Source organism: Scophthalmus maximus, chromosome 17 (genome assembly GCF_022379125.1).
Source record: "Scophthalmus maximus strain ysfricsl-2021 chromosome 17, ASM2237912v1, whole genome shotgun sequence".
Lineage (NCBI taxonomy): Eukaryota > Metazoa > Chordata > Actinopteri > Pleuronectiformes > Scophthalmidae > Scophthalmus > Scophthalmus maximus.
Window position 1 is genome coordinate 20,169,767 of NC_061531.1, and position 27,894 is coordinate 20,197,660.

Genomic DNA, 27,894 nt, shown 5'->3' on the forward strand with positions numbered 1-27,894 from the left:
ATGCCTATATACACATATATGACTATATACACATATGCCTATATACACATATATATGCCTATATACACATATATGCCTATAAACACATAAATGCTTAGGCACCCGGATACCGGATGTGTGTGTGTGTGTGTGTGTATCCGGGTGTTAAGACAGTCGCTGCCCCCTGCAGGTCTGAACCAGTCACTCAGGTTTATCATCTGAACATTCAGTTGAACTTGTGTCAAGACAAAACCTCCCGTCGTCTATAACCTGAGGAACGAAGAACCTGAACCTGAACCGAGCTGGAAGAGATTCATGATCAGGATAATGATGACATTCAGCATCAGTTTAAAATACGCTTTGACTCCACGTTTAGTTCTTTTTTCTGATTTTACATTCAGAACATATTGATCTCTAATATGATTGTTGAAGATGATTGAAGTTTTTCAACATGTAGCTGTTAAACGCTCTGAAGCAGCGTTTCATCAAACAAAAGAAACGTTTCAGTCAAGTCAATTTTTTTTTAAATATTTTATTTAACTTGTTGAACACATTGAAATCAATCAACCGCCACAGTCACAGGGCCACATCAGGGTCCGAGCAGGGACCAGGTGCCCCCTGCCCCCCCTCAAGGCCGAGGAGCCGCCGCCCGTCGCAGCCGAGGAGGAAGATCACTGCAGCTGGAACATCTGGATCTTTGGGCTCCTCTTCACAACCAGGTGGAACTTTGCCCATCGGAGCGCCACGACGCTCCCGCCGTCCGCACGTCTCGTTCTGTCGCCAAGGAGGCCAAGGTCGGTGTCCGGGATGAGCCGTCCGAGTCGCCCTGACGACCAAAAACAAGATCCCACTCTGGTTACGCTTCGGCTGAAGACATTTCTTTTTAAATCAAAAATTAAAAAGATTCATTCTGTCGGATGTTTAATGCGTCATTGGCCTTCAAGATTCAATTTACATAAAACATAATTACAAAGGTAAATTTGATGTGGTGTTATTTTTAACTAATTCAGTTCCCTGTGCCAGATATCATTGAGGAATTAAAATGATCTATTGATTAACAAACAGTTAAAGCTTCAGTGCAAAAAAAAGAATAATAAAAGTACCAGAGACATTTAAAATTGTTAACTCCTATTTGCAAAATCCCAGAGAAAAAGAAGAATGATTCAGAAACTTTGTCCGTGAAAGTCAAGAGTCACAGTTGAACTCAGGGGTTAATGTGCACGACACCGCCCCCTGGTGTCCGGGGGAGGAGGAGCAGGCGCCAACAACATACTGAACACGCTCAAGTTTCATAAGGGAAACTGTCATTAGGCATTTGCTAATTTTTATTCATTTTTAAGGTTATTTTGGGCCTTTTTTCCGTCTTTAATTTGACAGGAATGATCTTGTGACTTTTCTATGTCAAAGTCTTCCCCCTACAACCAGAGGTGGTTCAGATTTTCACTGATTTACAGTTCGACTGACTCTGGTGAAGCACAGAACTCATGGGAGGATCCGGACTCTTCGCTGGTCACTGATCTAACGCAGGTGAGTCACCTCAGGCTTCACTCTTTGTCTTTCTTCTCGCTGTTCTGCAGCTTCTCCACGATCTTGCGCTCATGTCCGGACGGGTTCGGTCGGTTGGTGTTGTCGCTCGCCTCCTTCTTCGTCCTTCCCTTCCGGGCCGAGCCTTCTGCAGGATCGGACACATCCGTAAAGGATCAATATGAAAACATAATAGGATCAATATGAAAACATCCATGACGCGTCGTGACGCAGGTCAGAGGTCAGAGGTCAGAGGTCAGAGCTTCTCACCTGTGTACTTGTCGGTCAAGTTGTAATATTCATACTGGTCGTAGTACTCGTCCTCAAAGCTCGAGGGCTTCAGGTTCTTCACGTCCACGTGACTCATGGTCGGTCAGAGACTCTTCTTCTCCTCCTTCTTCTTCTTCTTCTTCTTCTTCTTCTTCTCTTTCTTCTTCTTCTCCTTCTTCTTCCTCTCAGCAGAAAAACAACAAGATGTTTCCTCCAAACTTCTCTGAGTTTTTATATCTGGAACATTCAGCTCCTCCTCCTTTTTATCTACAGTCTCTCCTCTTCTTCTCTTCCTCCTCCTCTTCCTCTTTCTCCTTTGTCTCTTCTTCTCTCCTCCTCCTCTTCTCTCCTCCTCCTCCTTCTTTCCCCCTTTCTTCTTCCCTCCTCCTCCTCCTCCTCCTCCTCTTCCTCCTCCTCCTGTTGCTGCAAGTGTTGCATCAGTTTTCTCTTAAAGCTACGGAACCCTTTTTTTATGCCACAACAATTTTGTTCACCTGTGATAACAATTTATTTTTTATTTGTTTGAGGTGGGAAATATTTTTTTTTGCCATGAAATATTTTTAAAAACTTAAATCACTTGTTAAAACATTTATTTTCACACTTTATCTGCTTCAGTGCAGCGACCTAGATTTTACAGACAAGAATTTTTTACCACTTTAATAACAATCAGACAAACATCTCATCTCCCAAAAGTCATTTACATTTGATCACATTTTAAAACTGTTCAGTTTCACTTTGTGTAAATTTAAACAATCAGTTTTATCACAGAACGTTAAAACAAGACACAACACTGCAGGTGGTGATTCTCTGTGATCAGTTCTGATCCAGTTCTGATCCAGTTCTGATCCAGTTCTGGTCCAGGTCTGATCCAGGTCTGATCCAAGTCTGATCCAGGTCTGATCCAGGTCTGATTCAGGTCTGATTCAGGTCTGGTCCAGGTCTGATCCAGGTCTGATCCAGGTCTTTAAACCGGTCGGGTCGTACGTGGACTCTGGTTTGTGTGTTTGAAGTTCGTGTGACCTTCATTTGATATCAGGTGTCTTTCTTTTATCAGCAGCTGCAGGTTTTCACAGTTTGACCTGCTTCAGTCTCCGCCTGAGCCACGTGTGTGTGTGTGTGTGTGTGTGTGTGTGTGTGGTGTCAGTGACATTTGTGATATTTCACCTGTTAAACAAACTTTGGATTCTTCTTATCTCGGAGCAAAAGTCCGAGGAGGTCGTTTGGTTTATTGTAAAGAAACTTTCTGTTCTGACTGAATCTGTAAAAACCTGATTCAGCTTCTGCATGTGATGAACTAGAATTGAACTTAAATCTATAATTTGATCATATGCAGAAGATCTTTGTTGAAATAAAAGTGCATTTGTGACTCAGCTCAGTATCACATGATGCAGCATGTGGACATGAGGCATCTCTTCCCTCCCAGTTTCACTGTTCACAGGCAGAAAGACGGACGGAGGAAAACAACAACCAGCCTGCAGCCACGAGTCAGACACATCAACCTCCTGTCTCTGATTTATAATCTGATCTCTGCTCTTTTATCAAAATGCAGCTGCAGCTTCCATTCCTCTTTTCTTCTGGACTTTTCTTCTTCCTCCTCCCCCTCCTCCTCTTCCTCCTCCTCCTCTTCGTCCTCCTTCCTCCTCCTCCTCCTCCTCTTCCACCTCCTCCGCTTCTTCCTCCTCCTCTTCCTCTTTCTCCTTTGTCTCTTCTTCTCTCCTCCTCCTCTTCTTCCTCCTCCTCTTCCTCCTCCTCCTCTTCTTCCTCCTCCTCCTCTTCTTCATTCTCCTCCTCCTCCTCTTCTTCCTCCTCCTCCCCCTCCTCGTCAGCACAGTAAATATTTTGCAGAAATATGAGCCGACGTGTCTGAGAGCTGTTACACTCTGTCCTCTCGCCCACACACACACACACACACACTGTACATAACCAGGTTACAGATAAGATGTTGTCAGTGTCGCGACCTAATTTCACTGTTTGTTCACACACACATACACACACACACACACACACAAACACACACACAGACATGCACACACACGCACACACTCAGTCAGACTTTCAGCCGCTCAGTGGTGCAACAATTACTCAGATACTCCATTACAAGTAAAAAATACATATATATATATGTATATATATATATATATATATATATATATATATATATATATATATATATATATATATATATATATATATATATATATATATAATTATATGACTTCAGTTGATTATTCCTACAGAAGCGTCAGTGTGTGAGCAGCTGAATTAGGAGATGTAAAGAGTCTGTTGCAGGAGGATTTTCCACAATCTGGCAACCCAGAGGTTTTTTCTTACCGACATCTCATAACTGATCTATAAAAGTTTAAATAAAGTGATTTATCATAAAAAAAACAATCCATAGTTTCAGAAAGTGTCATCAGCTCGTCGTGTCTGCAGCGCCGCGCTCCTCCAGCCGGGGGCGGTGTTCGCATCAGGACCGGATCCCCGCCCCCCTCCTATAAACACCCACGAAGAAGAAGAAGGAGCTAGCTCCGTGTAGTTAGCGTTAGCACGCCGACGGTAAACAAACAGACACGTTCACGGTGAGAAGCGTTAAACACCGTCACGACGACCTCGAACACGGCGTCTGAACGCGGAAGTGTGACGAGTCGAACGCGTTCGTTTGCACGAGCACAAATCTCACAGTTTGAGCTAACAACACGACGAGCATCGGCGAAGCTAGCCGGCTGCTAACGAGCGCCTCCGCCGCTGAAACGCTCCCGACGTGTTTATATCCTGGTGCCGTTAGCATTGAAGCTAACACTATGATACAGGGTTCTTGTTTAACAGTCGCTCGACACGAGCAGAGGAGTTTACACCAAACTCCATTAACGGATCTGTTGATTCAGGTGTAATCCGTTTACAGGAAACCCGATCAGCTAGGACGACTTCGATCTAAAGTGACTTGAATCCGTTTAGTAATTCGGGTTCATTGTGATAAACAGGTTAACGCCGTGGTTTTAAATAATTACAATTCAGTTTGTGCTCCTTCAAAGTGGTCCCCCTCTTGTTTCCATCGTTGAACTGTTCCTCTTGTCTTTCTTTCCAGTGGGATTGTGTCTGTCTGGGTCTGACATGTCGGCCGACAACAAGATCGCCGAGCTGCTCACCGAGCTGCACCAGCTCATCAAACAGACCCAGGTGAGTCAGGTGTCTCACCTGGACGGGGGGCTCGGGACGTGACGCCCCTCTGAACTGTGCTGTTTGTTTCAGGAGGAGAGATCCCGCAGCGAACACAACCTGCTCAACATCCAGAAGACACACGAGCGGATGCAGACGGAAAACAAAAGTCAGTCACGTCTCTGTTACCGCGGCCCCACAGGGGGTTCCTATGGAAACGTGTGGAATCTGAAGTCATTTCCAGATCTGGATACAGCTGGAATAACAGAGAAAGAGAGTTCCCAGACTGAGGTCTTAACTTGACGTGAATCTTGGTGGTCAGTGATAACCGTCACCATAGCGACGCACTCTCTGTATCCGCAGTATCTTCAGAGACGTAGTTCACATATGATTATATAGTTAATATCAATCTGTTAATATGAGAGTCAGTGCGAGAACAGGTGACGTCTGTATTGTATTGTTATTGTTTCAATAACAATCCGCACACGTGACGTCACAATCAACTTTCTGTAGAGGATCTAATACAGTATGTTAACAATTATTTATTCACATAATAATATTTACTGAATGAACATCTAGCTATTTGTACTCTACGGAGAAGTCTGGAAAAAGTCTGGAATCTTTTTTCAATGTAAAATGTGTCTGAAGTCATTCCAGCGTTTTGTCTTCTCCCTCTTGTCTCCTCAGCGTCTCCGTACTACCGCACCAAGCTCAGGGGCCTGTACACGACGGCCAAGGCCGATGCGGAGGCCGAGTGTAGGTGAGTGACGGGTGCCAGAAGCTTCTGTCTCATCCTCATTAATGCGACATAGAAGCACAAAGAATAAAAATCCATGTGTCTTCTGGTCGCAGCATCCTGCGTCACGCGCTGGATAAAATAGCAGAAATCAAGTCCCTGTTGGAGGAGCGGAGGATAGGTATTACAACACGCAGCTCACGGATGTTGATGAAAATGATTTGCGTCAGGATTTCTGTAGCTTTGTTGTTTGTTTTTTCTTGCAGCTGCCAAGATGGCAGGAGTGTACAGCGACAGCGATCCGCCCAGGAAGACGATGAGGCGCGGCGTCCTGATGACACTCCTCCAGCAGTCGGCCATGACGCTTCCTCTGTGGATCGGGAAGCCTGGGGAGAGGTGGGTCAAAGATTCACGCCCGAGGAGGTTCCCTCTCTGTTTTAGTGTCGTTATGAGGACGTAGAGTGAGTTTCCAGATGAGTCTGATGAGGCTTCTTAACTTTATCTTTCTATTCATGTTGGATGTTCGTTGAGGCATTTTAATCTCCTCAAACAACAAGACATCTTTGATGTTTAAACGTATCTTTTTATTTTAACTTGTGTGGGAACGTGTTCTCTCTTTAGCTGAGGCGTTGTAAATATTATAATATTCATATGATTGAGATGTTTTCTTCTTGTCCTCTGCGTCCGCCGCCCTCAGCCCGCCCCCACTGTGTGGCGCCACTCCGGCCAGCGGCGACTACGTGGCCAAACAGGGCGACAAAGTGGCAGCGAGGGTGAAAGCTGTGGACGGAGACGAGCAGTGGATCCTGGCCGAGGTCGTCAGTTACAACCACTCCACCAACAAGTGAGAGAGAGTGGCGCCGCTCCGACACGAGCTCGATCAGGACGTGACATCACATCAGGATGTGACATCACAGCCAGACGTAATAACTGTTTTCTTCTACTTCTTCTTCTCTCCCTCCAGATATGAAGTGGACGACATCGATGAAGAGGGGAAAGAGTGAGTTCAGCTTCATCGTCACGTGACACACACATCATTACTCAGTCTTAGTATTTATTCATTAGTTTACAGGTTAAAAAGGGAGGAAGGAAGTAAGGTAATGTAGTAAGGTAAGGTAGGAAGTTAAGGTAAGGTAGGAAGTTATGGTAGGACGGTAAGACAGGTAGGTAAGATAGGTAGGTAAGGTAGGAAGTTATGGTAGGATAGGAAGGTAAGGTAGGTAGGTATCATTGTTACAGCAGCAGGTATCACACAACACACCTTATAAAACAAACAAAATACAAATGTAAAAATAAATGAATTGCTAAAACAAAGAATAAGGAATATAAATAATAAGAATTATACAAGAAATAGTGCAAATTGAAATAGAGTCAACAAAACAAAATCATCAGCAGTCAAATCAAAATCCCTGCAGAAGAAGACAAAGGTCGACCTTTGACTGACTCTCTCTTCTCTGTGTTCCTGTGAACAGGCGGCACACTCTGAGCAGACGGAGGATCATCCCTCTGCCTCAGTGGAAGGCGAACCCAGAGACGGACCCCGAGGCCCTGTTCAGCAAGGACCAGCTGGTTCTGGCCCTCTACCCCCAGACCACCTGCTTCTACCGGGCCCTCATCCACACGCCTCCACACAGGGTGAGACTCCGCCCACTCCGCACTCAGCAGCGAGTCAAGGCCGGTTCACACTCAAATGATTTCTGTCCAAAACAATGAGTCCGTAACCTGCAAGCAGATTGTAGATTATCTATAAACAGTGTGTGTGTGTGTGTGTCTCTCTCTCTCTCGACAGCCTCAGGATGACTACTCGGTGCTGTTCGAGGACACGTCGTACGCCGACGGATACTCGCCTCCTCTGAACGTGGCTCAGCGATACGTGGTCGCCTGCAAAGAGAACAAGAAGAAGTGACGAGCGACCGGACGTGAAGAACCTGAACCTGAAACGCAGAAAGACTCTGATGAAGCTCCTTCGATCTCGATCAGAAACGCTTCTAATTTCACTTTTTATACCAGAGGACGTTTGGAGCTGGTCCAGAATTCATCACTGGATCATCTGTGAAAGACCATGACAGTTCTGTGAAGACGATTCTATACTGTCGATATTTGTATGAAGTGTGGAACTGGAACAAGACGACTCATTTTGTTTCCTGTCAGTGAAGTTGGACATTAGTGCAGTGTCTGGTGGTCGGTGGAGGAACTGTGCCCTTCAAAAAAATCTGTAAATATCAGATGCTGTTGAAACTGTTCAGTGATAAATGTGTGTAACAGAAACTTAAAGATCAAAGGTCCGTCTACTTCCTGTTGTTATCCACACACACACACACACACACTACAAGACTTGACTTGCTTTTACGTAATAACATGTTCTCAAACACTGTCACTGTTTCACATGAACAACAACAAAATAACAACAACAACACAATAATCACTCAAGAACAAAGTCTGTTTCGACTCTTGTGTCAGACCAACACATCACTGACACGTGCACAAGGGGACTATGGCGCCCTGAAGGCAACACTACTGGGGGCGGGGGGACCCTTGATGAGCCTTTATGTCCCACAGTCCGTGAAGGCGGCAGCAGCGCGCGGTCAAGACGCGGAACATGGCGGAGTCGGTGAGTTCGACGCGTCTGCGGCTCGTGTCGTTGAACACAAACCACTTCCTGAGCGAGTGTCGCCATCGACATGCACTTTAACTTCGCCGCGGGGAAACGAGTTTCAGGAGGAAGGAAACGTGAGCGGCTTCACGTCGAGGACGAACATCGGAGCTTCGACGAGCGGCGGCTAACTTCGCGTTAGCATCAGAGCGCTGTAGCTAGCGGACCTTCAAAATAAAAGCCCGGTCGGAGTTTCTCCTCCCGCTGCTTTTACTTTCACTTTCAGTTCGCGGTGAAAAACAAATCACGGTGAATGTGACGTATAAGAGATTCGATCCCTCTTCACATGTTGTAAATGTTTGTGGACGTAGAAGAAGAAGTATAGTGCAGAGTCACGTAAATATTTAGCGACAGAACAAAGTGAACGTTGATGAGAAGAGTTTGAAAAGTCCGACGCTTCTTGAACGTCTCTTTTTTCTCAGTGATAAGACCGGACGTTTTCCCTCTATAAGTGTTTTATAATCAACATTAGTGAGGTTCATTTTAATAATCCTCACCGATATCTGATGTTCAATAACCAACGACGAAGACCGACTGATTGGTCACTGAGGCCTCGTTCTGTTGGGACTAGAGCGACCTCACCACAGACTCGTCTGAAGTTGTGTTCGTGTCTGTGGTTCCCAGGTTTCTGATGGCGACTCGCAGGCCGCGAAGCCTGCGTCCAAACGCAGACGCATCCTCGACCCGTCAGCTGTCGTCCCGGTGCCTGTCTACTCCAACAAGGTAAAAACCAGCCGCGTTCGGCCGGAAGAATCTTTTATTCTGACGTCCATCACTAGTGTGTGTGTGTGTGTGTGTGTGTGTAGGTGAGCAGCAGTCTGCAGCTGAAGCCAATGGCGCCCGTGTTCACGGAGCAGAAAGACGACAAAGGTGAATAAAACAGATTCTTCACCTTGATGTGGAAACTCTCACAGTGGATCAGTGTTGAAACCGTGTGAGAACAGATTATTTCCTTCTGGGACCAGATGACGGAGCAGACGACAGTTTGTGGTCAGAGTTTTCATCTCGAGGAACGAAGGCGGCCGCTGCCATCGTCCTCAGTGACTTTGATGAGGAGGAGGAGGAGGAGGAGGAAGAAGAACGTGTGGAGAAGAAAACAGAACACAAACTGTAAGTGGAGAAGCTCTGGTCACGGTACAACAGGAATTAAGGTTTAATATAAAAGTTCTCTGACGCTGTCGGGATGTGGATTTACACTCAGCTGCAACCTGCCTCACGTGACGGGTCGTCCCACATGATGTTGTTATTCTCTGCACGTATCAGCTGATAAAATAATCCTCTGTGTGTTTGTCGACCAGCATTAGAAAGTGAATAAGAAAATCAGGGAAGTGAAGCTTCACGTCCCTCAAATCTAAAATTAAATATCATTCGTTAAGCGTGTAATTTAACGAATCAAAACTCTTTGTCTTTTGACTTCTGTCTGAATTTCAGAGCAGAGTTTCGTTGCTTGTCTCCGTCTCCTCCCAAGAGTCCGGTCCTGAAACCGTCCAGACAGGTCAACAAGATGATCAGGTGACCTAAACAAACACACACACACACACACCACCTCTTCCATAAGTGTAGAATAAGACACGGCCAGATGTATGAAGACACGCCCCAGTAGAATAAGATACGCCCACTAGAGAGTACTAGACGTACAGGATTAGACCTGGTTCTGTAAATCTTCTCTCCCTCAGTGAGATTGACCGGAGGCTCCAGGCGGTGAACTCCCTCCTGTCTCCGGAGCCTCAGAACCGGACCAGGACCAGTACCAGGACCAGGTCCAGGCGACGCCCAGACTCCCCGTCTCCGACGTCAGAGGGGGAGCAGGAAGACGACGTCATCATTATGACCCCTGACTCGTGGAGTTCTCCGTACAGCTCGTCTCTCCGAGAGATCCCGCTCAAGATCCGCTGTCGAACCGACGTCCACAAGCTCCTGGTGCTGACGGTACGTCTGAGTCGCCGTCGACCGTTGGTCCGCTTTAACGTGAGGTGAGTATTTTGATGTTGTTGGGTTTTTTTTCAGTCGACTCCTTTAAGCGACGTGTTGGCCCAGCTGTCCGCCATCCTCAATGTCCCGCCCTCTCGCCTCCTGCTGCTGAGGCAGGAAGTGGAGCTGCCAACGGAAGCCACAGTCGGCGAGCTCGGCCTGGGCATCGCTGACATCATAGGTTGGTCACTTCACCGTCCGATGGCTGGTTTTTATTTTTCATTCAGTAAAGAGACATTTTAATCCAATACACTGTTTTCGTAGAGTGTTCCGTCATGGCAGCCGAGGATAAAGGCAAAGACGCAGTCATTGGTGTTGGCAGTGGAGGCGATGAGGTCATCACTGTCCGACTGCAGAGCAAAGACCGAGACTCTTCGCAGGAGTTTTCTCTGCACAGAGTTCGTAGCTGCTCCTCGTCCTCTTCTCTCCGTCAGATGGCCGCGGTTACAACAAACGTATCACGTTGGTCTTGTTTTGTTTCAGGACGCGCCGCTGGGCTCCGTCTTCTCCCAGTACCTGTCCTGGTTGTCCCCCGACGGTCAGACGACGGTCCGCTTCCACTTCGACGGCGCCAAAGTGACGCACAGTCAGACGCCGGCCCAGCTGGACATGGAGGACGGAGACATCGTGGAAGTTTGGCTCTAAAGCCTCAGGTTCCTTCTGTCGGATGTAAAACAAATGTAAAACATATGTAAAACAAATGTACTTACGTTTTTTTTGTAAATTTATTTTTTATTTGTTTGAGATTAAACAACGGCTTTGACTTGTTTACTAAAGATCCAACTTTGGAAACATTTGTTTAACGTCTACATCTGCTAACATGGAGGGGGCGGGGCTTATAACCCGTACCGCAGCCAGACACCAGGGGGCGATGTCATCTTTATTTGGTCTGTGAGGTTGTTGTTTTATTTACTCTCAGAATAATCCAGTGAAGCCAACATGAAGAAATAAACTTTTTATTAATACTCTGATATATTTTGAAGATGCCAGTGATCGGAAACACAGACTTCCTCCATGTATCGATCAGCAAACGTCGCGCATCAGTTCCGTCACGTGACTCGGACGATGTCAAGTCACGTGATCCGCGGGGCGGAAGTGAGCACAGATCCATCATGGCGGCGGGACGGAGGAGTCGTCTGTGACGTGTGGGCGGTGAAACGGTTGTTTTGTCTCGTGAGGAACGTGAGACTGACCCGGCGGTATGGACCCGTGAGGAGAGGCCACGAAGAAGAAGAGCTGTGGACAGAAGAAGACGACGACGACGACGCGTCGCTCCTGACTCATCCTCCAGGTAAACAACAACAACAGACACCGGGACGTCCGGGGACTGGACCGTGAAGCGTCATCGGGTCGTTTTACTCATTAGAACCGAACCTCGTTCACCACCCGCGGGTTAATCTGTGACGTCGCTGGAGCTCGAGTCTCTTGTGGAGACAAACAGCGGAACTCTTCCGTCCTCCGGCCACTTCCGTCTCTTCATCCGAACACAGTGACGTCACGTGTGTTGTGAACGTGAGAACATGAACGTGTGAGAACATGAACGTGTTGATCTGAACGTGTGAGAACATGAATGTGTGATAACATGAACGTGTTGATCTGAACGTGTGAGAACATGAACGTGTGAGAACATGAACGTGTTGATCTGAACGTGTGAGAACATGAATGTGTGATAACATGAACGTGTTGATCTGAACGTGTGAGAACATGAACGTGTTGATCTGAACGTGTGAGAACATGAATGTGTGATAACATGAACGTGTTGATCTGAACGTGTGAGAACATGAACGTGTGATAACATGAACGTGTTGATCTGAACATGTGAGAACATGAACGTGTGAGAACATGAACGTGTGTTAACATGAATGTGTTGATCTGAACATGTGAGAACATGAACGTGTGATAACATGAACGTGTTGATCTGAACGTGTGCGAACATGAACGTGTGCGAACATGAACGTGTGCGAACATGAACGTGTCAGAACATGAACGTGTGATAACATGAACGTGTTGATATGAACGTGTGAGAACATGAACGTGTGAGAACATGAACGTGTTGATCTGAACGCGTGCGAACATGAACGTGTGAGAACATGAACGTGTGAGAACATGAACGTGTTGATCTGAACGTGTGAGAACATGAACGTGTGAGAACATGAACGTGTTGATCTGAACGTGTGAGAACATGAACGTGTGAGAACATGAACGTGTGATAACATGAACGTGTTGATCTGAACGTGTGAGAACATGAACGTGTGAGAACATGAACGTCTGATAACATGAACGTGTTGATCTGAACATGTGAGAACATGAACGTGTGAGAACATGAACGTGTGTTAACATGAACGTGTTGATCTGAACATGTGAGAACATGAACGTGTGAGAACATGAACGTGTTGATCTGAACGTGTGAGAACATGAACGTGTGAGAACATGAACGTGTGAGAACATGAACGTGTTGATCTGAACGTGTGAGAACATGAACGTGTGAGAACATGAACGTGTGAGAACATGAACGTGTTGATCTGAACGTGTGAGAACATGAACGTGTGAGAACATGAACGTGTTGATCTGAACGTGTGAGAAAATGAACGTGTTGATCTGAACGTGTGATAACATGAACGTGTGATAACATGAACGTGTGATAACATGAACGTGTGAGAACATGAACGTGTGCGAACATGAACGTGTGCGAATATGAACGTGTGATAACATAAACGTGTGATAACATGAACGTGTGATAACATGAACGTGTGATAACATGAACGTGTTGATCTGAACGTGTGAGAACATGAACGTGTGATAACATGAACGTGTGATAACATGAACGTGTTGATCTGAACGTGTGAGAACATGAACGTGTGATAACATGAACGTGTGATAACATGAACGTGTAGATCTGAACGGGTTCGACTCGAATCATCTCTCAACTGTCGAACATTCACAAGTCGCCTGTTGCAAAGTGAAGCACGTGACAGTGACGCGATGTGGGCGGAGCCTGGTCTGTGTTGACAGGTCAAAGGTTCGTGACTGAGTGACTCTGTCTCCTCATCATCGAGCTGCAGAGACAAGGAAGTGACTCTCCATCAGTCACCGAGATCAATGTTCGAGTTGTCCTGAAGAATCTCGGATGAACTTCCTCACTGCAGTTTGAACACCATCTGAACAAACACGTTATTTTCAATTATTAGGGAAGTATGTTAATATATTAAAACCACAATATTGGCTTAAACGACCAACTGAGTTTGAATATGTCAAATCATGGCATTATTATTAATATTATTATTATTATTATTGAAGTCCAGTTGGACACAGTGGATACAAACAATCATTTTAATCAGTGTCGGCTTGAATTAATATGAAGAAGAAGATGATTATTTGATCATTTAAACAAACGCAAAAGGATTTGGTAGCAATAAATTTAAAATTCCCCCAAAAACTTGAACAACAGTTGATATGAAGAGTTTGTTGAATACGACGTAAACAAATAAATGTGTCATAAAGTGAAGGACTGATACAGTATTCAACCATCAGAGCTTGAAATATTTATTCATCGACAGGAAAGTTGAATGATGAATCATTTGAAATCAGTTTTCAGTTTCTCCGTCAAAGGGTTTTTTGTACAACATTGTTGACGGCGTCAGCAGATCGTCTCAGTCACGAGCCGCTCGTCCTCGGGAGCCTCGACTGAAACCACTTCCTGCCTCGAGGAGTGAGGGTCAGGCGACCGTCGCCTCGACCTTCCTCAGCCCCGTTCCTCTTCCTCTTCCTCAACTCGTCTGTCAAGATACTCAAGATAAACCTCAGACGTCTCTGATTAACTGAAGTCGATGAACTCTGCTGCTTTTTTTTATCTTCTACAACTCAAACTTCCAAAATCAATCAAACTGATCAAGACCGGTGATTTTTCTCAGGATCAATGAAAAAAGTCCTACAAGACAAATTATAATCTTCCGAGAAGGTTTAATAAAGTTGAGTTGAGTTGAGTTTAGGGATAATTTAAAAAAAAAACTAATTCTGACAAAAGTTGATTTTCGTTCAAATAAGTTTTAAAGAAAAAATAGTTTTGAATCATTTCACTTTGTTGATGAATTTATCAACAGACCTTTTAAATGTCGCACCTTAAAGTGGTTCGTTGTAAAAGGATCAGATTTCTGGAGTCTGGTCTCTTTTTTTAACTTCCAAAATCAACTTCTGTCCTTTTTTTAATTTGATGATTGTTTGTGAGTGAATCTGATGAATTTCATGAAATGTTTTCAGTTGAATTGATTCATCGATGAGCTGATCAGTGTCAGGGAGCGGTGACGTTGATCAGGCGGAGGTCACGGCGACGGCCACAGAACGGATAAATGTTTCAGTGATTTTCTGAATGAATAATTGATTTATTATTATTTCATCTGTAGTCGAGTTTATATGAACATGTTAACAAGCAACTGTTGATAACTGACCAATGACGTCGCTCTGTCCCCCCCAGCAGTCGACATGTCTCCGGCCGATCCCACGTCCGACTCGACGCCGTTCTTCTCCGACGACAGCGAGGCGGAGGGTCCGGAGGAGCAGGGCGGGGCGGCGGTGCCCCGGGAGGAGGAGCCTCCCAGCGGTGTGTCCAGAGTCCGAGCGCTGCTGACCGTCTTCATCCTCTGTTACATCAACCTGCTCAACTACATGGACCGCTTCACTGTGGCAGGTACGAGGCCATCGGCCAATCAGAGTCCTCTTCACCCACCTGTAGTTTCCTCATCGACATCAGGAGATTTAAGAATAAAACCTTCAGGGCGAAGAAACGTCCACGTCCCTACCTCAGTGTCACTCACAGTTTTTGCACAGCGCCCTCTGTAGTTTGGAAGTGGAACAGACTGTAGTTTATGAATTTTAAATTGAAACACATTTTGTGACTCTCCAGGTGTTCTCCCTGACATTGAGCATTACTTTGGGATCGACGATGGGAAATCTGGTTTACTCCAAACTGGTGAGAAGAACCAACACATCAGTGAATCACAGAACATTCTTAAATGTTTATGATATTATGTTTTATGCAGATGGTTGTTTGAAATGTTTCAAACACAAACCGACTGTGTTTCTGAACATGAACGGGCTCTGAAGCGTCTTGTCTCCTCGCAGTGTTCATCTGCAGCTACATGTTCCTGGCTCCGTTCTTCGGTTACCTGGGCGACAGGTACAACAGGAAGATCATCATGAGCGTCGGAATCGCGTTCTGGTCCTTGGTGACGCTCGCCAGCTCCTACACGCCCAGAGAAGTGAGACACGTGTCACGGATTTCCTGTCTTCTTCTTCTTCTTCTTCTCTTCCTGACAAACAGCTGATGGTTTTAAAATCCGTTCTTTTTCCTCGCAGCATTTCTGGCTCTTGTTGTTGACGCGCGGCCTGGTCGGCGTCGGCGAGGCCAGTTACTCCACCATCGCTCCGACCATCATCGCCGACCTGTACGTGAAGGGGAAGAGGACCAACATGCTGTCCATCTTCTACTTCGCCATTCCCGTCGGCAGGTATGAAAAAAAAGACGATTTCCTTCTCATCACCGACGACGAATCGGTTGAAGGATTTCATTTAATAAAACTCGTTTTTTTGGTTTTTTCCTGGAAATAATATTCCTGTAATTTAAATTCCTGATATTTTTTTTGGGAAACAAAGTTTTTCTAAAATTTTTGAAAAAAAGTTATTATCATTTATTATTGGAGACGTTTCCTGCATCGACGACTTCATGTGAAAATAAACAGTAAAAAAAAGATCAAATATAATAAATCATTTGACATCAGATGATGATAATTGTAATAAAATAAAGAGAATAAAACATGGATGAAATCTGCCTCTGTTTCTCTTCAGTGGTCTCGGATACATCGTGGGCTCGCAGGTCGGGTACATCGCGCAGGACTGGCACTGGGCTCTGAGGGTACGTTCACTCACCATCACGCTGTAGCTCCTGATGGCGTCATTATGTTTTAATACGTGTGAAACGTGTTGTCAACACATGGTGGCGCCAGAGAGGAGAAGAGAAAAATAGCGATGTCTCAAAAATAAAATAAATGTACACAGGTGAAATAAGTCAAGAGAGTTAATACATATTTTGTCCATGTGTCTATGTTTAGACATATATTTTTGGATCAATCTTTTATTTGATTAAGAAAAAAATTCACAATATTTTTTATTTATAATTTATTCTGGTTTATTGACATAGAACCTTCTAGAAACATGAAGCAATTTAAGATTCTCCAGGAAATGACATCACCAGAAGTAAAAGTACCAAAGTAGGAAGTGGAGGAACGTTTCTTCTGCAACATATCAAATAAACGTCTCAAAGAAACTGTTTTGTTGTTTGTGTCGTTATGGAAACCGTGTCCTCTCTGATGATGTCGTCGCTCTGTGTTGCCAGGTGACTCCGGCTCTCGGGCTGATCGCAGTGATCCTGCTGCTGTTTGTGGTTCAGGAGCCGAAACGCGGCGCCATCGAGGCTCGACCCGAGCACCACCTGCACCGGACCAGCTGGCTGACGGACCTGCAGGCGCTGAGCAGGAAGTAGGTTGATGCCGTCGAATGAGGAAGACGGACAGAACGTCTGTCTCCATAGAAACGCTCTGTCTCTGTCTCAGGACATTTAGGACAAAGGACCAACATTTTAATCAAACTCAGCGTTCTGAGAGTCAGGACAGATTTTTCCTGACAGTCGGCAGCTGCTCCAGGTTCGGTAAAGAACGATCAGCATCAACTTCCTGTCGCGTCTGAGTCGTCGCGGAACAGACGGAATATTACAAACAGGACAAAGTATCTTCAGAGTCTGTCGGATGTTTAGTTCTTGTGTCAAACTCGTTCCATGTTCTTCTCATTAAACTTTTATATTCTTCTTCTTCTGCAGCTACAGCTTCGTGTTGTCAACCCTCGGCTTCACCGCCGTGGCGTTCGTCACCGGCTCTCTGGCTCTTTGGGCCCCGACGTTCCTCCTGAGGGCGGCCATCTTTACTGGGGTCAAGGCTCCGTGTGTGGACGGACACTGCTCCTCCTCGGACAGGTGACACGTGTGAATTACTCGACGTCGTGGTCGTTTGAAACAAAGGACGCCAACCTGACGCTTTGTGTGCTTGTTTCTCCTCTTGACAGTCTGATTTTCGGGGCCATCACCTGCGTCACCGGCGTGCTGGGCGTGGCCAGCGGCGTGCAGGTGAGTCGGCAACTAAGGAAGAAGACGGCCAGAGCGGATCCGCTGGTCTGCGCCGCGGGTCTGCTTCTCTCTGCGCCTTTCCTCTACCTGGCCATCGTCTTCGCTGAATCCAGCACCATCGCCACTTACGTGAGTGTTCTCCCCCTCGCCGCCAAGTCGTCCTCCCGACTCAACATTAGTATCATTAGCGACACGATGAGCTCAGGCTCAGCGTCGAGCTTCCTGTGTGACGGTGTTTCCTGTCCCCTCAGGTTTTCATCTTCCTCGGAGAAACGTTCCTGAGCATGAATTGGGCCATCGTGGCCGATATTCTGCTGGTGAGGAAAACATCTGCAACATTTCTTTATTATTATTATAATAATAATAATAATAATATAACAATAATATAATGTTGTTGAAATGAACCGTGACTAACATCAAACTGTTCCTCAGTACGTGGTCGTTCCCACTCGTCGCTCCACAGCCGAGGCTTTTCAGATCGTCATCGCTCACCTGCTGGGAGACGCCGGGAGCCCCTACCTGATCGGAGTGGTGCGTCACGCACGCACGCACGCACGCACGCACGCACACTGAACTGTTCCTGATCAGATGATGATGGATGTTTGTGTCTCAGGTGTCCGACTCCCTGAGGAGGAGCGACTCGTTCCTCTGGCAGTTCCGCTCGCTGCAGCTCTCTCTGCTACTCTGCTCCTTCGCGGCCGTGGTGGGCGGAGCTTTCTTCCTCGCCACCGCCCTCTTCATTGAAAGAGACCGAGATCGGGCGGAGAACTACGTCTCTACAGGTGAGACGCTCGCTCCACTACAGCTGCTTTCACATTTAAAACCACAGCAGCGTCTAAGCTAACCTTCATTAGCAGCCGCCATTGTTGTTAAACAGTCGCTTCGTAGCCTCCAGTAGCTCCTCCCTCACAGGACGCAGGTTGGAGCCTCGTGAGGATCCTGCCGCTTGTCCAGGTCCAGGTCGTACGCAGCGTTCCCTCCTCCTCGTGTCCGTCCACCAGATTTCTAAATGTAGAAATATGAACAAAATGTTTCTTAGCTCTTCATAAGTGTTTTGAACTTTGAACATATTTCTCTCCGTGCGTCGTCGACACGAGGTACGACGACGTGACGAGGCCTCGACTTCCTGCTGCACAAAGAATAAATGTTCTGACTGGTGGTTTTTGTTTCAGATCCAATGTATCAGGATCAATAAAGTTTCTTCTCGTCTGTTCACAGATGACGAGCCGATCGTGGTTCCGAGCAGTGGCCGGTCGACCCGGGTGCCGGTGTCCAGCGTCCTGATCTGACCTCTGACCTCTGACCTCTGACCTGCTCCTTCACACATGAGGTCCTTCATCACTTTTTATGATTTTATTTTTCTTCTAATGGACTGATTCTGCCGTGCAGAAACATTTTAAGGAAGAGTTTTATTTTAAAATATTTTTGTGCAGAAACATTTTTTTTATAACTTTGCGACGCAGCGTCGTCGCTCTGGGAGATGTTTTTGAATTCTCTCTCTGCGGGTTTTTTAATTTTCAGCGTGAAATGTTTTCAGTGATGAGGAGAAACGGACGCTGCTCTGTGGATTATGTTTTAATTCATTCTTATTATTCTTATATATGATACATATCCTCAGAATAACAACAACCCAAAAACAAGAGAAACTGTTTTAATCACTGGTCATAAAGTTTGTTTCAGTCATAACACTAACCTTCAAACAGTTTAATAACAGTCGCCTCATCATCTCTGTTTTGTAATCTTTTTATTTTCAAGGTTCATTAGATATTTTAATCCAGTTTCTTTTGGTTTAAAGAACTTTTGGTTTTCAGAGCTCAATGCTGCAGAAATGTGTTTTTATTGGTTATTTAAAAACTAATTAAAAGCTTTTGAATGAATATTATTTAATCAAAGTTGTTTAACCTCAAATGATTTTAGCGAGTCTTTTGTTTGTGTGAAATATTAAAGGACATTTCGCTGAAGGTGAACTTTGTGTTTGTCTTTCAACGAAGCTAAATTAAAAAAATTCTTTGTTACAGTTTTTTACTTAATATTCATTATGAACAAAATGTTTGTTGTTGTAATACTCGTTTCGTCCACAAGGGGCTGACGTGAACCACATCGAAACACTTGAGTCGCCTGAGTTGAAATATTTGAACTTGAGTGAAATATTAGTGAGCGTTAATTACTCAACATGTTAACATAAATGATCCGCCCGCAAAACTCAATCGAGTAACGCCACGCAAAGAAATTCGCTTCACGCTTGATTTGAACGCAGCGTAAGACGAGTTGGATTATATATTTATATATTATTATTATATTATATATTGTGTGTTAGCAGGTTGTGTAACATCACTGTCCTGATTTGTTTTTTTAGGCTAGAAAATGATTTTACATTTTGCCAAAGGTTTTGTCCCAGTGAAGCTTCACAGTTTTATAAAATAAAAAATCTGTTTACAAAGATTCAAAAAAAGTTAGAAAAATATTTTCTTCACTTGGCCGTCGGGGGCTTCCATACTGAAGTAACAGGAGATGAAATCTGCCCCCTGCTGGTCGGTTGGTTTATCACCAGTGTCTGATGAGTCGACCTACAACCCCCCCCCCCCCCCAGAATCGAGGTGAAGCGATGGGGGGAGGAGGGGGGGCCTCGGTGTGGTTTCCTGTCTGTAGGTGGAGGATGTTGCGACGGTTGCAGCTGCAGCAGCGTTGTTGCTGCAGCTCCGTCGGCGTCACGTCTGTTTCCAGCTGCTGCAGGTTGAGATGTCGTGACCTCGTCTGCTCGCAGCTGATTGGTTCCTGAAGTGTCTGTGACCCCGTCGTCGGTCACGTGACCTCATCCTTCTGCGTCTCCTCAGAACCGACAAGGAGCCGATCAGGTTCCACGTTCTCATTGGAAGATCTGAGGAGGAACTCAGAAGATCAGAGAGCGTCGGTGGCGGGAGGCGAGGCGAGGCAGCTGATTGGCCGTGGAGGAGAGTGAGTCACTGAGGGGGGGTGGATGAAGGTGCAGAGAGGCAGAACGTCTTCAGTCATGGCGGATGTTTGGTTACAGTAGTCGCCTCATGACACCAGTCGCCTCCGTCGTCCGTCAGCTGTTCCTCCTCCGTCATCGTCGTCCTCGGGTGTCGGTGAGTTTCCCTTCGTCGTTAATCTGTGACCTCGTGACCTCCTGACCTCGCCACCGTCGGTTTTTTAACCTCCACAAAGTCTAATTCTTTTAACTCCACTCACTCATACGACACTGACGCCACAACGAGAATCACCTGAAGTTCAGAAGTTCAGCATCAAGTGAAGTTTCTCCTCCGAGACGCTTCGCGTGTCCGGCGGACGTGAGGCCTCGAGCGGACGACGTCGTGGAGAGAAACTTCAACGATCCCCAGAGTCACGTGACCGGGAATCTAACGCGTGACAGAAAACACGTTGAAAAATAACTTAGAATTATTTGCATCTTAATTTTAGTTCCTAGCAACAAACTCGAACCGAATCAGGAGAGAAGCCATTTGAGCGACGCTGCAGATGAAACGTGTGGATGTTTTAAAAACCTCGATGTCAGATTATGTTGCTGCTGCTTTTTTTATTTTCCCTCGTCAAAAGTGCTTTTCTGAAACTGGTTGTTTTTAAAAAAACGCCGTCACATGGTGACGAGGTTGAGACGGTCGGTGAAGTTCTGGGCCTCGGCCGGGAGCCGGAGCTCCGCCTCCTCAGCTCGACTGTCGACCTTCAGACATTTCAAAGAAGATTCCATTATTGAATGTAGTTATAAAGTACAGATTCACGTGTGTGTGTGTGTGTGTGTGTGTGTGTGTGTGTGTGTGTGTGTGTGTGTGTGTGTGTGTGTGTGTGTGTGTGTGTGTGTGTGTGTGTGTGTGTGTGTGTGTGTGTGTGTGTGTGACTCAGGAGTCGTTAACTGTTTAAATCTCTTTGATTCTGTCATTTCCTGTCTCACTTCCTTCACACATTCCACCTGCTCAGGTTTTAAAACGTTCAGGTTGGTCTGTTGGTTTGTTCACAAGATGGCCGCCTCCCAGCCTGTGGTGTGAGAGAGGAGCTGATCGTAGTTGTTGTGTGAGTGAAGACGTGAGCGGTCGAGGAGCCTGTGTGACTCAGTGTTGATGGTTCGACTTCCTGTGTGACTCCTCCGTGTCAGATGATTATCGTCGTGTTCTTCTTCCGTACAAACCACCGGTTGTTTCAGCTGCTCTGGATTTTTTTTTTCCTGCTCGTTGCTTCGTTTGAGAGAAAAGACGAGAACAAACCGACTCTGACGGGACGAGAAGGTTCCAACATCACGAGAAACAGCCAGTGGAACCGCCCGGTGAAGGTCAGAGGTCGTCGCCCCCATGTACAGATTTCAGACCGACCACCAGCGAACGACACACGACTTGATCCTGACTCGCTATGATGTCGTACAAACGCAGGCGACAGCAAACCTCACCAGGACATAGCGTTTTGGCGCCACAGCTGCCGCAGGGCATGATGGGAAACTCCTGGTGCTCACCTGATCTAAGAGCTGATTGGTTTAGATGTTTTACGTAGCTCACATTAGCAGCTGTTTCCTCACGAATCACGTTCAGCGTCAGACTTTGTTCATTCACTCATGAAACCTCCTGTCGTCTGTTGTGATTTGTTTTTTGTCCGTGACGTCGTCCTCAGATGAAACATGGACGCCTCCTGGTTCTTCCTGGTTCTGTCGGCCGCCGTCTTCGTCTCTATGGTGCTGCTGGCGGTCGTCTGTCTGGACTGTTGGAACAAAGGTCCACTGGGTGAGTTGGTCACCATGACGACGTCCTGCGGAGAGAAAAAACATCTTTACATTTAAAATGAAATGTTTTCTGTTCCCTCCGACCAGTTTCCATCAGACAAACACACGCGTCAGAGGAGTACATGCCGTGAGTCTGCGTCCGTCAACTGATCAACTGAAAGTTTCATATGAATGGAAATATTATGAATGAAAATATAATCGTCTTTTCCTTCACTCACTCAGATCCACTGAGTTCAGAGTCATTCATCCATGTGAGTCTGTTTTCATCTCATATGTAACAAGAGAAGGATTTAACATTAAAATGTTGAAGATGATGAAGATGACAGTGACTCTCTCTTGTTGCAGTGCAGCCGACCAGCGACCTGAACTCCATCCGCTCGGCTCCTCACCTGCTGTCGCCACCGAGACTCATGTGAGTCACTTTCTGATCACAAACACACTCGGTTCACCTTCTGCACCTACTGCACCTGATACACCTTCTGCACCTACTGCACCTGATACACCTTCTGCACCTACTGCACCTGATACACCTTCTGCACCTTCTGCACCTGCTACACCTTCTGCACCTTCCACACCGTCTACACTTGATACACCTGTTGCACCTTCTACACCTGATACACCTGCTGCACCTTCTACACCTGCTACACCTGCTGCACCTTCTACACCTGCTACAACTGCTGCAACTTCTTCACCTGCTGCACCTTCTACACCTGCTGCATCTGCTACACCTTCTACACCTGCTGCACCTGCTACACCTTCTACACCTGCTGCACCTGCTACACCTTCTACACCTGCTGCATCTGATACACCTGCTGCACCTGCTACACCCTCTACACCTGCTGCACCTGCTACACCTTCTACACCTGCTGCACCTGATACACCTCCTACACCTGCTGCATCTGATACACCTGCTGCACCTTCTACACCTTCTACACCTGCTACACCTGCAGCACCTGATACACCTGCTACACCTTCTACACCTGCTACACCTTCTACACCTGCTACACCTGATACACCTGCTACACCTTCTACACAGGACTGAAGATTTGTTCCATGTTCATGATCGTTGTTCATCTGTTCTTGCTCAGCTCGTCCTCAGCGGATCCTGGAACTCAGCGCAGACATCGATCCTTCACTGCAACAGAAACTGGTCAGATTTTCTTTCACATTTGTTTTTTGTCTTTTTCCATTTGTTAAGTCGTGATGTTGTGAGATCGTGTTAGAAATCATCTTCTACTCTATGGAATCTTTGTTCATATGTTTTCCTGATCTCAGAGTTTGTTCTCGTCGATGTGATTCTCTTCTTAACAACCTGATTTCTTCCGTCCCACAGAAAGTAATCCAAGTTATGAAAATCCAGCAGAGGGTAAGATCAGGTTGGATTTAACTTGGTGATGTGTAAAACATTTTCTACTGAATCCCGACAATCGGTTTGTTAAAAATATTAAGCTCATTCATTTATTCCTCAGACTTCTTGAACCTTATGTACCCTCACTTTGACAATCACGTCCAACTCGGTTTAGAATTCTTGATATGTTCAAAGTTTCATTGCTGAATATCAGCGAAAAACACTGATTTGTAGTTCAGCATTTCTCTTGAACAAGCTCAGTCTGATTCCCTGAGTTTGAGCCACTGACCGTGATTGATTGATTTAATGATTGATTGATCATGTACCGTTCCTGAACAAATCACCTTTGAGTCAGTGTCTCTGCACGTTCACTCACAACCTAACTGTGAAGAGTTGAGATGTGTTGGTCTTGACTTTAATTTGTTGGACACAACTTAGAATATGTTTGGTTGGGACTTCTTCATCTTTGGGTTTGCTGGCCTCAACCTGGGACTTTAATTTGTTGGCTACAACTTGAGACTCTTGGTCTTCAGTCTGAACGTGCTGACCTAAACATTGGACTTGTTGACCTGACATTGGACTTGTTAACCCTGACATTGGACTTGTTGACCCTGACATTGGACTTGTTGACCCTGACATTGGACTTGTTGACCCTGACATTGGAATGGTTGACCCTGACATTGGACTTGTTGACCCTGACATTGGACTTGTTAACCCTGACATTGGACTTGTTGACCCTGACATTGGAATGGTTGACCCTGACATTGGACTTGTTGACCCTGACATTGGACTTGTTAACCCTGACATTGGACTTGTTGACTCTGACATTGGACTTGTTGACCCTGACATTGGACTTGTTGACCCTGACATTGGAATGGTTGACCTGACATTGCACTTGTTGAACCTGACATTGCACTTGTTGACTCTGACATTGGACTTGTTGACACTGACATTGCACTTGTTGACCCTGACATTGGACTTGTTGACTCTGACATTGGACTTGTTGACCCTGACATTGGACTTGTTGACCCTGACATTGGAATGGTTGACCTGACATTGCACTTGTTGAACCTGACATTGCACTTGTTGACTCTGACATTGGACTTGTTGACACTGACATTGCACTTGTTGACCCTGACATTGGACTTGTTGACCCTGACATTGGACTTGTTGACCCTGACATTGGACTTGTTGACCCTGACATTGGACTTGTTGAATCTGACATTGGACTTGTTGACCCTGACATTGGACTTGTTGAATCTGACACTGGACTTGTTGACCCTGACATTGCACTTGTTGAACCTGACATTGCACTTGTTGACTCTGACATTGGACTTGTTGACCCTGACATTGGACTTGTTGACCCTGACATTGGACTTGTTGACCCTGACATTGGACTTGCTGGTGGCAACTTGAGACCTCTTGGCCTCGACTTGGGACCAAGAGTTTGGACTGTTGGCCTTGGTTCTGGACGTGTCGGTCTTGACTTGGTAGTTTGGGACTTCTTTTTTGGGCTCGCCAGCCTCGACCAGGGACTTGTTGGTTCGGACCAGTCGTCCTTTAATCTCGACTCTGTGTTGTTTGATGGTGGCTGAGCCAAGTTGACATTCCTTCTCTGCAGGACCTGAATATGTGAACCCTGACCCAAACCATCCCGACAGTGACATTGAGGATCCCGGCTACATGTAAGTTTCCCTCTTCAAACGGATTTTGTTTCATTCGATCAGAGAATCAGATTCTGGGCCGATCGTCTTCTCTTTTCTCTGCAGCATCGTGATTCCCGACGGTGAAGCTCTCGCTCCGTCGACCCAGAGCAGAGTCTCGACACCTAGTTCAGGTACAGTCTGGAAACGGCAACACAGATTTAAAGTGGCTCCAGGTTCTAAACGTCTTCTGGTCCCACAGTGGAGATGTTTCATCGGTGTGTGATCTGTGGACGGTTACATTGATCTGCTGTTTGTTTTCTTCCACAGATGTTCGACATGATTACGTGAACCTGGAAGGTGAGGATTATTTTAATGGTTGATGATTCTAAATGTGTTTTTTCATCAGCAGCAGGAACCTCTAACAACTTCTCCATGTTCTATGTTTTCATTAAACCAGTTGGCAAATGAATTGATCTTAAATCGTCTTGTCTAATCTTAACCTTGATCCATTGAATTCTCATTGAAGAGGAACAAGAGGAGGAACAAGAGGAGGAACAAGAGGAGGAACAAGACTACCTGAATGTGGATCCTCAGCTCTCTAAACGTGGGTCGTTTTACTTTAGTTTTCAGATCATGTGACACCGAATTCTTCCTCTTACACTTCACCTGAGTCCTGCAGCCGCAGTTTGTGACTCTCGGATTATTGTAGAGTTGACGTCACGTTGACTCTGATTCATAGAAAGACGCCTGGTAGGAAATCAATTAAAATCAGCTGTTCTGAATGTTTTTCTTTTAGTTCTTTAAATGCACAATGTGTAACTTTCTGCCACTAGGCGGCGTCACCTTAAATTTATAATATTACAATGTCGGATGTCCAAATTAAATGTTTCAAATAATCTGGTTAAAGGATTATGACCAGTTACCTTCACGATGAGCTGATGCGTAAACACGTGAATTCAAAACTCTCATGAAACATACAGAGGAATCGACTATTCATATATTATAGAGAATGTGAATTTTTCATTTCCTGTTTTGCTCCAGAAGCAGCTCCAGAGTCTGATGACGATGAAGATTCTGACGAGGGGAACTACGTCAATCAGCCTCCGGTACGTGTGTTGTATACTAAGTAGCGATGATGTGAAGATGTATTGAAGAGAAGTCCGCCGACGCCGTCTTGATTGTATATAAAGGTTTATTACAAAGAGACCAGCATCGATTACAAGCACTGCAGAGCTTGGAGAGTGTCTGGCCAAAAAGACAACCCTCCCGACTCTTCTTGGGGGTAATATTTATAGGCCCATTGTTGGCTTGAGGAGGAACATCTGGTTCGAATCAAGGTATGCTATGTGAGACGTGGAACTTAAAGGGTCAAGAAAAGGAGTGGTAAGGGTCCTCAAAAGGCCCCTTGCATAACATTCCAAAGAAAGAGATGTAAAGACATATTCCCCTCTCATTCCATATATGGACAAAAAGACACTACACGTGTGAACAAGCTCTCCCATGTTTTTCCTTCTGAAGCAGCAGCTGCTCAGTTTCTCTTCTTCCTCTCAGATGAATCACAGTCAGCCCCGAGCATGATGGCAAACAGACTGACGGGACGGAGACGAGCACACGGATCTTGGTCCAACATCCATCTTCATCTTCATCAGCTCTGCTCCGTCGTGATGTTTAAACAGCTGAAAGACTGACGACAGAACCTGAGGAGGAAAAACGGAAAAGTGAAACTCATTTTTCTCTGATCCTGAATCAGGCGTCAGAAATCCTTCGTCAGCTCCGTCACTTCAGATCGTGAGCTCGTTTCCATCTAGAGTCTTGGGGCACGAAACACCTTCAGCTAAGATTTTCCTAAAAATAAAAACGGAAGCACAAATCAGGCTGAGGTCTTCAGCTTTTCATAAATATTAGATCCCCTTTAAAGAATAAAACTGTTGAACTGAAGACCGGACCAAAACAGTCAGGACAAATACTTAAGTACCTCCAGCTCAACATGGCCGACTTTCACACGGCGGCCATTTTCCTCCGACATGGGGCCCGAAGCTCGGACGCTGTTACAATCAGAATCACGTCGTAGAAACAGAATCTGACAAACTGATGAGACAGTTTCACATCAGACCATGTTTCAAGGTGAAACTACAGACTAGCTCATTATTAGCTACGATTAGATAGCGGCTAACGTTAGCATCAACCACTTCCTAGCTAACTTTGATACTGTAACATGAGATGACAAGGAAGTCGCTTTATCCTGAAATATCACCGCAGCTCTTGGACATGTTTATTAATCCGCCTGGAAGTAAAATGCTCTGGAATTAAGTTAGTAAATCTAATTGTAAATCTAATTGTAAAGCGCTTGGAAAAACTTTTTATGTCAAATGTCCGAACGTCACAGAATCATGATAAGTGTGACATGTTCCAGTGAGCGTGACGTCACGATGTCACTGGCTCCAGAACATCCTGAGGTCGAGCTGAAGCTCGGTCCTGTAGTTTTACTTCCAGGCTGAAATCAACGTGTCTAAGATGTGATTGGACTTGTTGACTTGACATTGGACTTGTTGACCCTGACATTGGACTTGTTGACTTGACATTGGACTTGTTGACCCTGACATTGGACTTGTTGACTTGACATTGGACTTGTTGACCTGACATTGGACTTGTTGACTTGACATTGGACTTGTTGACCTGACATTGGACTTGTTGACCTG

At 45.6% G+C, this 27,894-nt stretch overlaps 5 protein-coding genes across 12 annotated transcripts; 4 read left to right on the forward strand and 1 right to left on the reverse strand.

Moving 5' to 3' along the window:
• Positions 1-491: 491 nt before the first annotated feature.
• Positions 492-2,054, reverse strand: nupr1b (nuclear protein 1b). Its single transcript, XM_035615994.2, has 3 exons — positions 1,774-2,054; positions 1,516-1,651; positions 492-805 (listed from the first exon to the last, which is right to left on the reverse strand). The coding sequence occupies exons 1-2, from the start codon at positions 1,868-1,870 to the stop codon at positions 1,524-1,526; spliced, it is 225 nt and encodes a 74-aa protein (XP_035471887.1). The 5' UTR covers positions 1,871-2,054; the 3' UTR covers positions 492-805; positions 1,516-1,523.
• Positions 1,192-7,946, forward strand: sgf29 (SAGA complex associated factor 29). Of its 4 annotated transcripts, none has more exons than XM_035615933.2 (10): positions 1,192-1,506; positions 4,859-4,950; positions 5,023-5,098; positions 5,617-5,689; positions 5,782-5,846; positions 5,932-6,061; positions 6,363-6,509; positions 6,630-6,665; positions 7,138-7,300; positions 7,455-7,946. In XM_035615933.2, exons 2-10 carry the CDS (start codon positions 4,885-4,887, stop codon positions 7,569-7,571), a joined length of 873 nt encoding a protein of 290 aa, XP_035471826.1. In that variant the 5' UTR covers positions 1,192-1,506; positions 4,859-4,884; the 3' UTR covers positions 7,572-7,946. The 4 variants fall into 4 exon arrangements, with proteins under 4 accessions (XP_035471826.1, XP_035471824.1, XP_035471825.1 ...); XM_035615931.2 differs by lacking the exon at positions 1,192-1,506 and adding an exon at positions 4,228-4,352; XM_035615932.2 differs by lacking the exon at positions 1,192-1,506 and adding an exon at positions 4,279-4,329.
• Positions 7,947-8,131: 185 nt separating this feature from the next.
• LOC124849350 (nuclear factor of activated T cells 2 interacting protein) lies at positions 8,132-11,260 on the forward strand. 3 transcript variants are annotated; one of them, XM_047328281.1, is made up of 10 exons: positions 8,132-8,276; positions 8,943-9,041; positions 9,125-9,188; positions 9,284-9,428; positions 9,750-9,830; positions 9,995-10,247; positions 10,326-10,470; positions 10,554-10,687; positions 10,773-10,969; positions 11,067-11,260. In XM_047328281.1, exons 1-9 carry the CDS (start codon positions 8,265-8,267, stop codon positions 10,932-10,934), a joined length of 1,095 nt encoding a protein of 364 aa, XP_047184237.1. In that variant the 5' UTR covers positions 8,132-8,264; the 3' UTR covers positions 10,935-10,969; positions 11,067-11,260. The 3 variants fall into 3 exon arrangements, with proteins under 3 accessions (XP_047184237.1, XP_047184236.1, XP_047184238.1); XM_047328280.1 differs by lacking the exon at positions 11,067-11,260 and having other exon boundaries at positions 10,773-11,065; XM_047328282.1 differs by lacking the exons at positions 8,132-8,276; positions 11,067-11,260 and adding an exon at positions 8,316-8,503 and having other exon boundaries at positions 10,773-11,065.
• Positions 11,261-11,303: 43 nt separating this feature from the next.
• Positions 11,304-19,427, forward strand: spns1 (spinster homolog 1 (Drosophila)). Of its 2 annotated transcripts, none has more exons than XM_035615810.2 (13): positions 11,304-11,580; positions 14,761-14,973; positions 15,190-15,255; positions 15,408-15,544; positions 15,642-15,793; positions 16,131-16,197; positions 16,678-16,820; positions 17,158-17,310; positions 17,400-17,589; positions 17,712-17,777; positions 17,893-17,991; positions 18,074-18,242; positions 18,679-19,427. In XM_035615810.2, the coding sequence occupies exons 1-13, from the start codon at positions 11,304-11,306 to the stop codon at positions 18,747-18,749; spliced, it is 1,803 nt and encodes a 600-aa protein (XP_035471703.2). In that variant the 3' UTR covers positions 18,750-19,427. The 2 variants fall into 2 exon arrangements, with proteins under 2 accessions (XP_035471703.2, XP_035471705.2); XM_035615812.2 differs by having other exon boundaries at positions 14,764-14,973.
• A 727-nt stretch (positions 19,428-20,154) lies between these two features.
• On the forward strand, positions 20,155-27,845 carry LOC118289176. Of its 2 annotated transcripts, none has more exons than XM_035615975.2 (13): positions 20,155-20,567; positions 22,093-22,202; positions 22,289-22,328; positions 22,424-22,452; positions 22,547-22,613; positions 23,290-23,351; positions 23,535-23,567; positions 25,171-25,234; positions 25,319-25,386; positions 25,523-25,552; positions 25,722-25,799; positions 26,240-26,301; positions 26,747-27,845. In XM_035615975.2, the coding sequence occupies exons 2-13, from the start codon at positions 22,100-22,102 to the stop codon at positions 26,771-26,773; spliced, it is 663 nt and encodes a 220-aa protein (XP_035471868.1). In that variant the 5' UTR covers positions 20,155-20,567; positions 22,093-22,099; the 3' UTR covers positions 26,774-27,845. The 2 variants fall into 2 exon arrangements, with proteins under 2 accessions (XP_035471868.1, XP_035471867.1); XM_035615974.2 differs by having other exon boundaries at positions 20,161-20,567; positions 26,237-26,301.
• Positions 27,846-27,894: the final 49 nt, after the last annotated feature.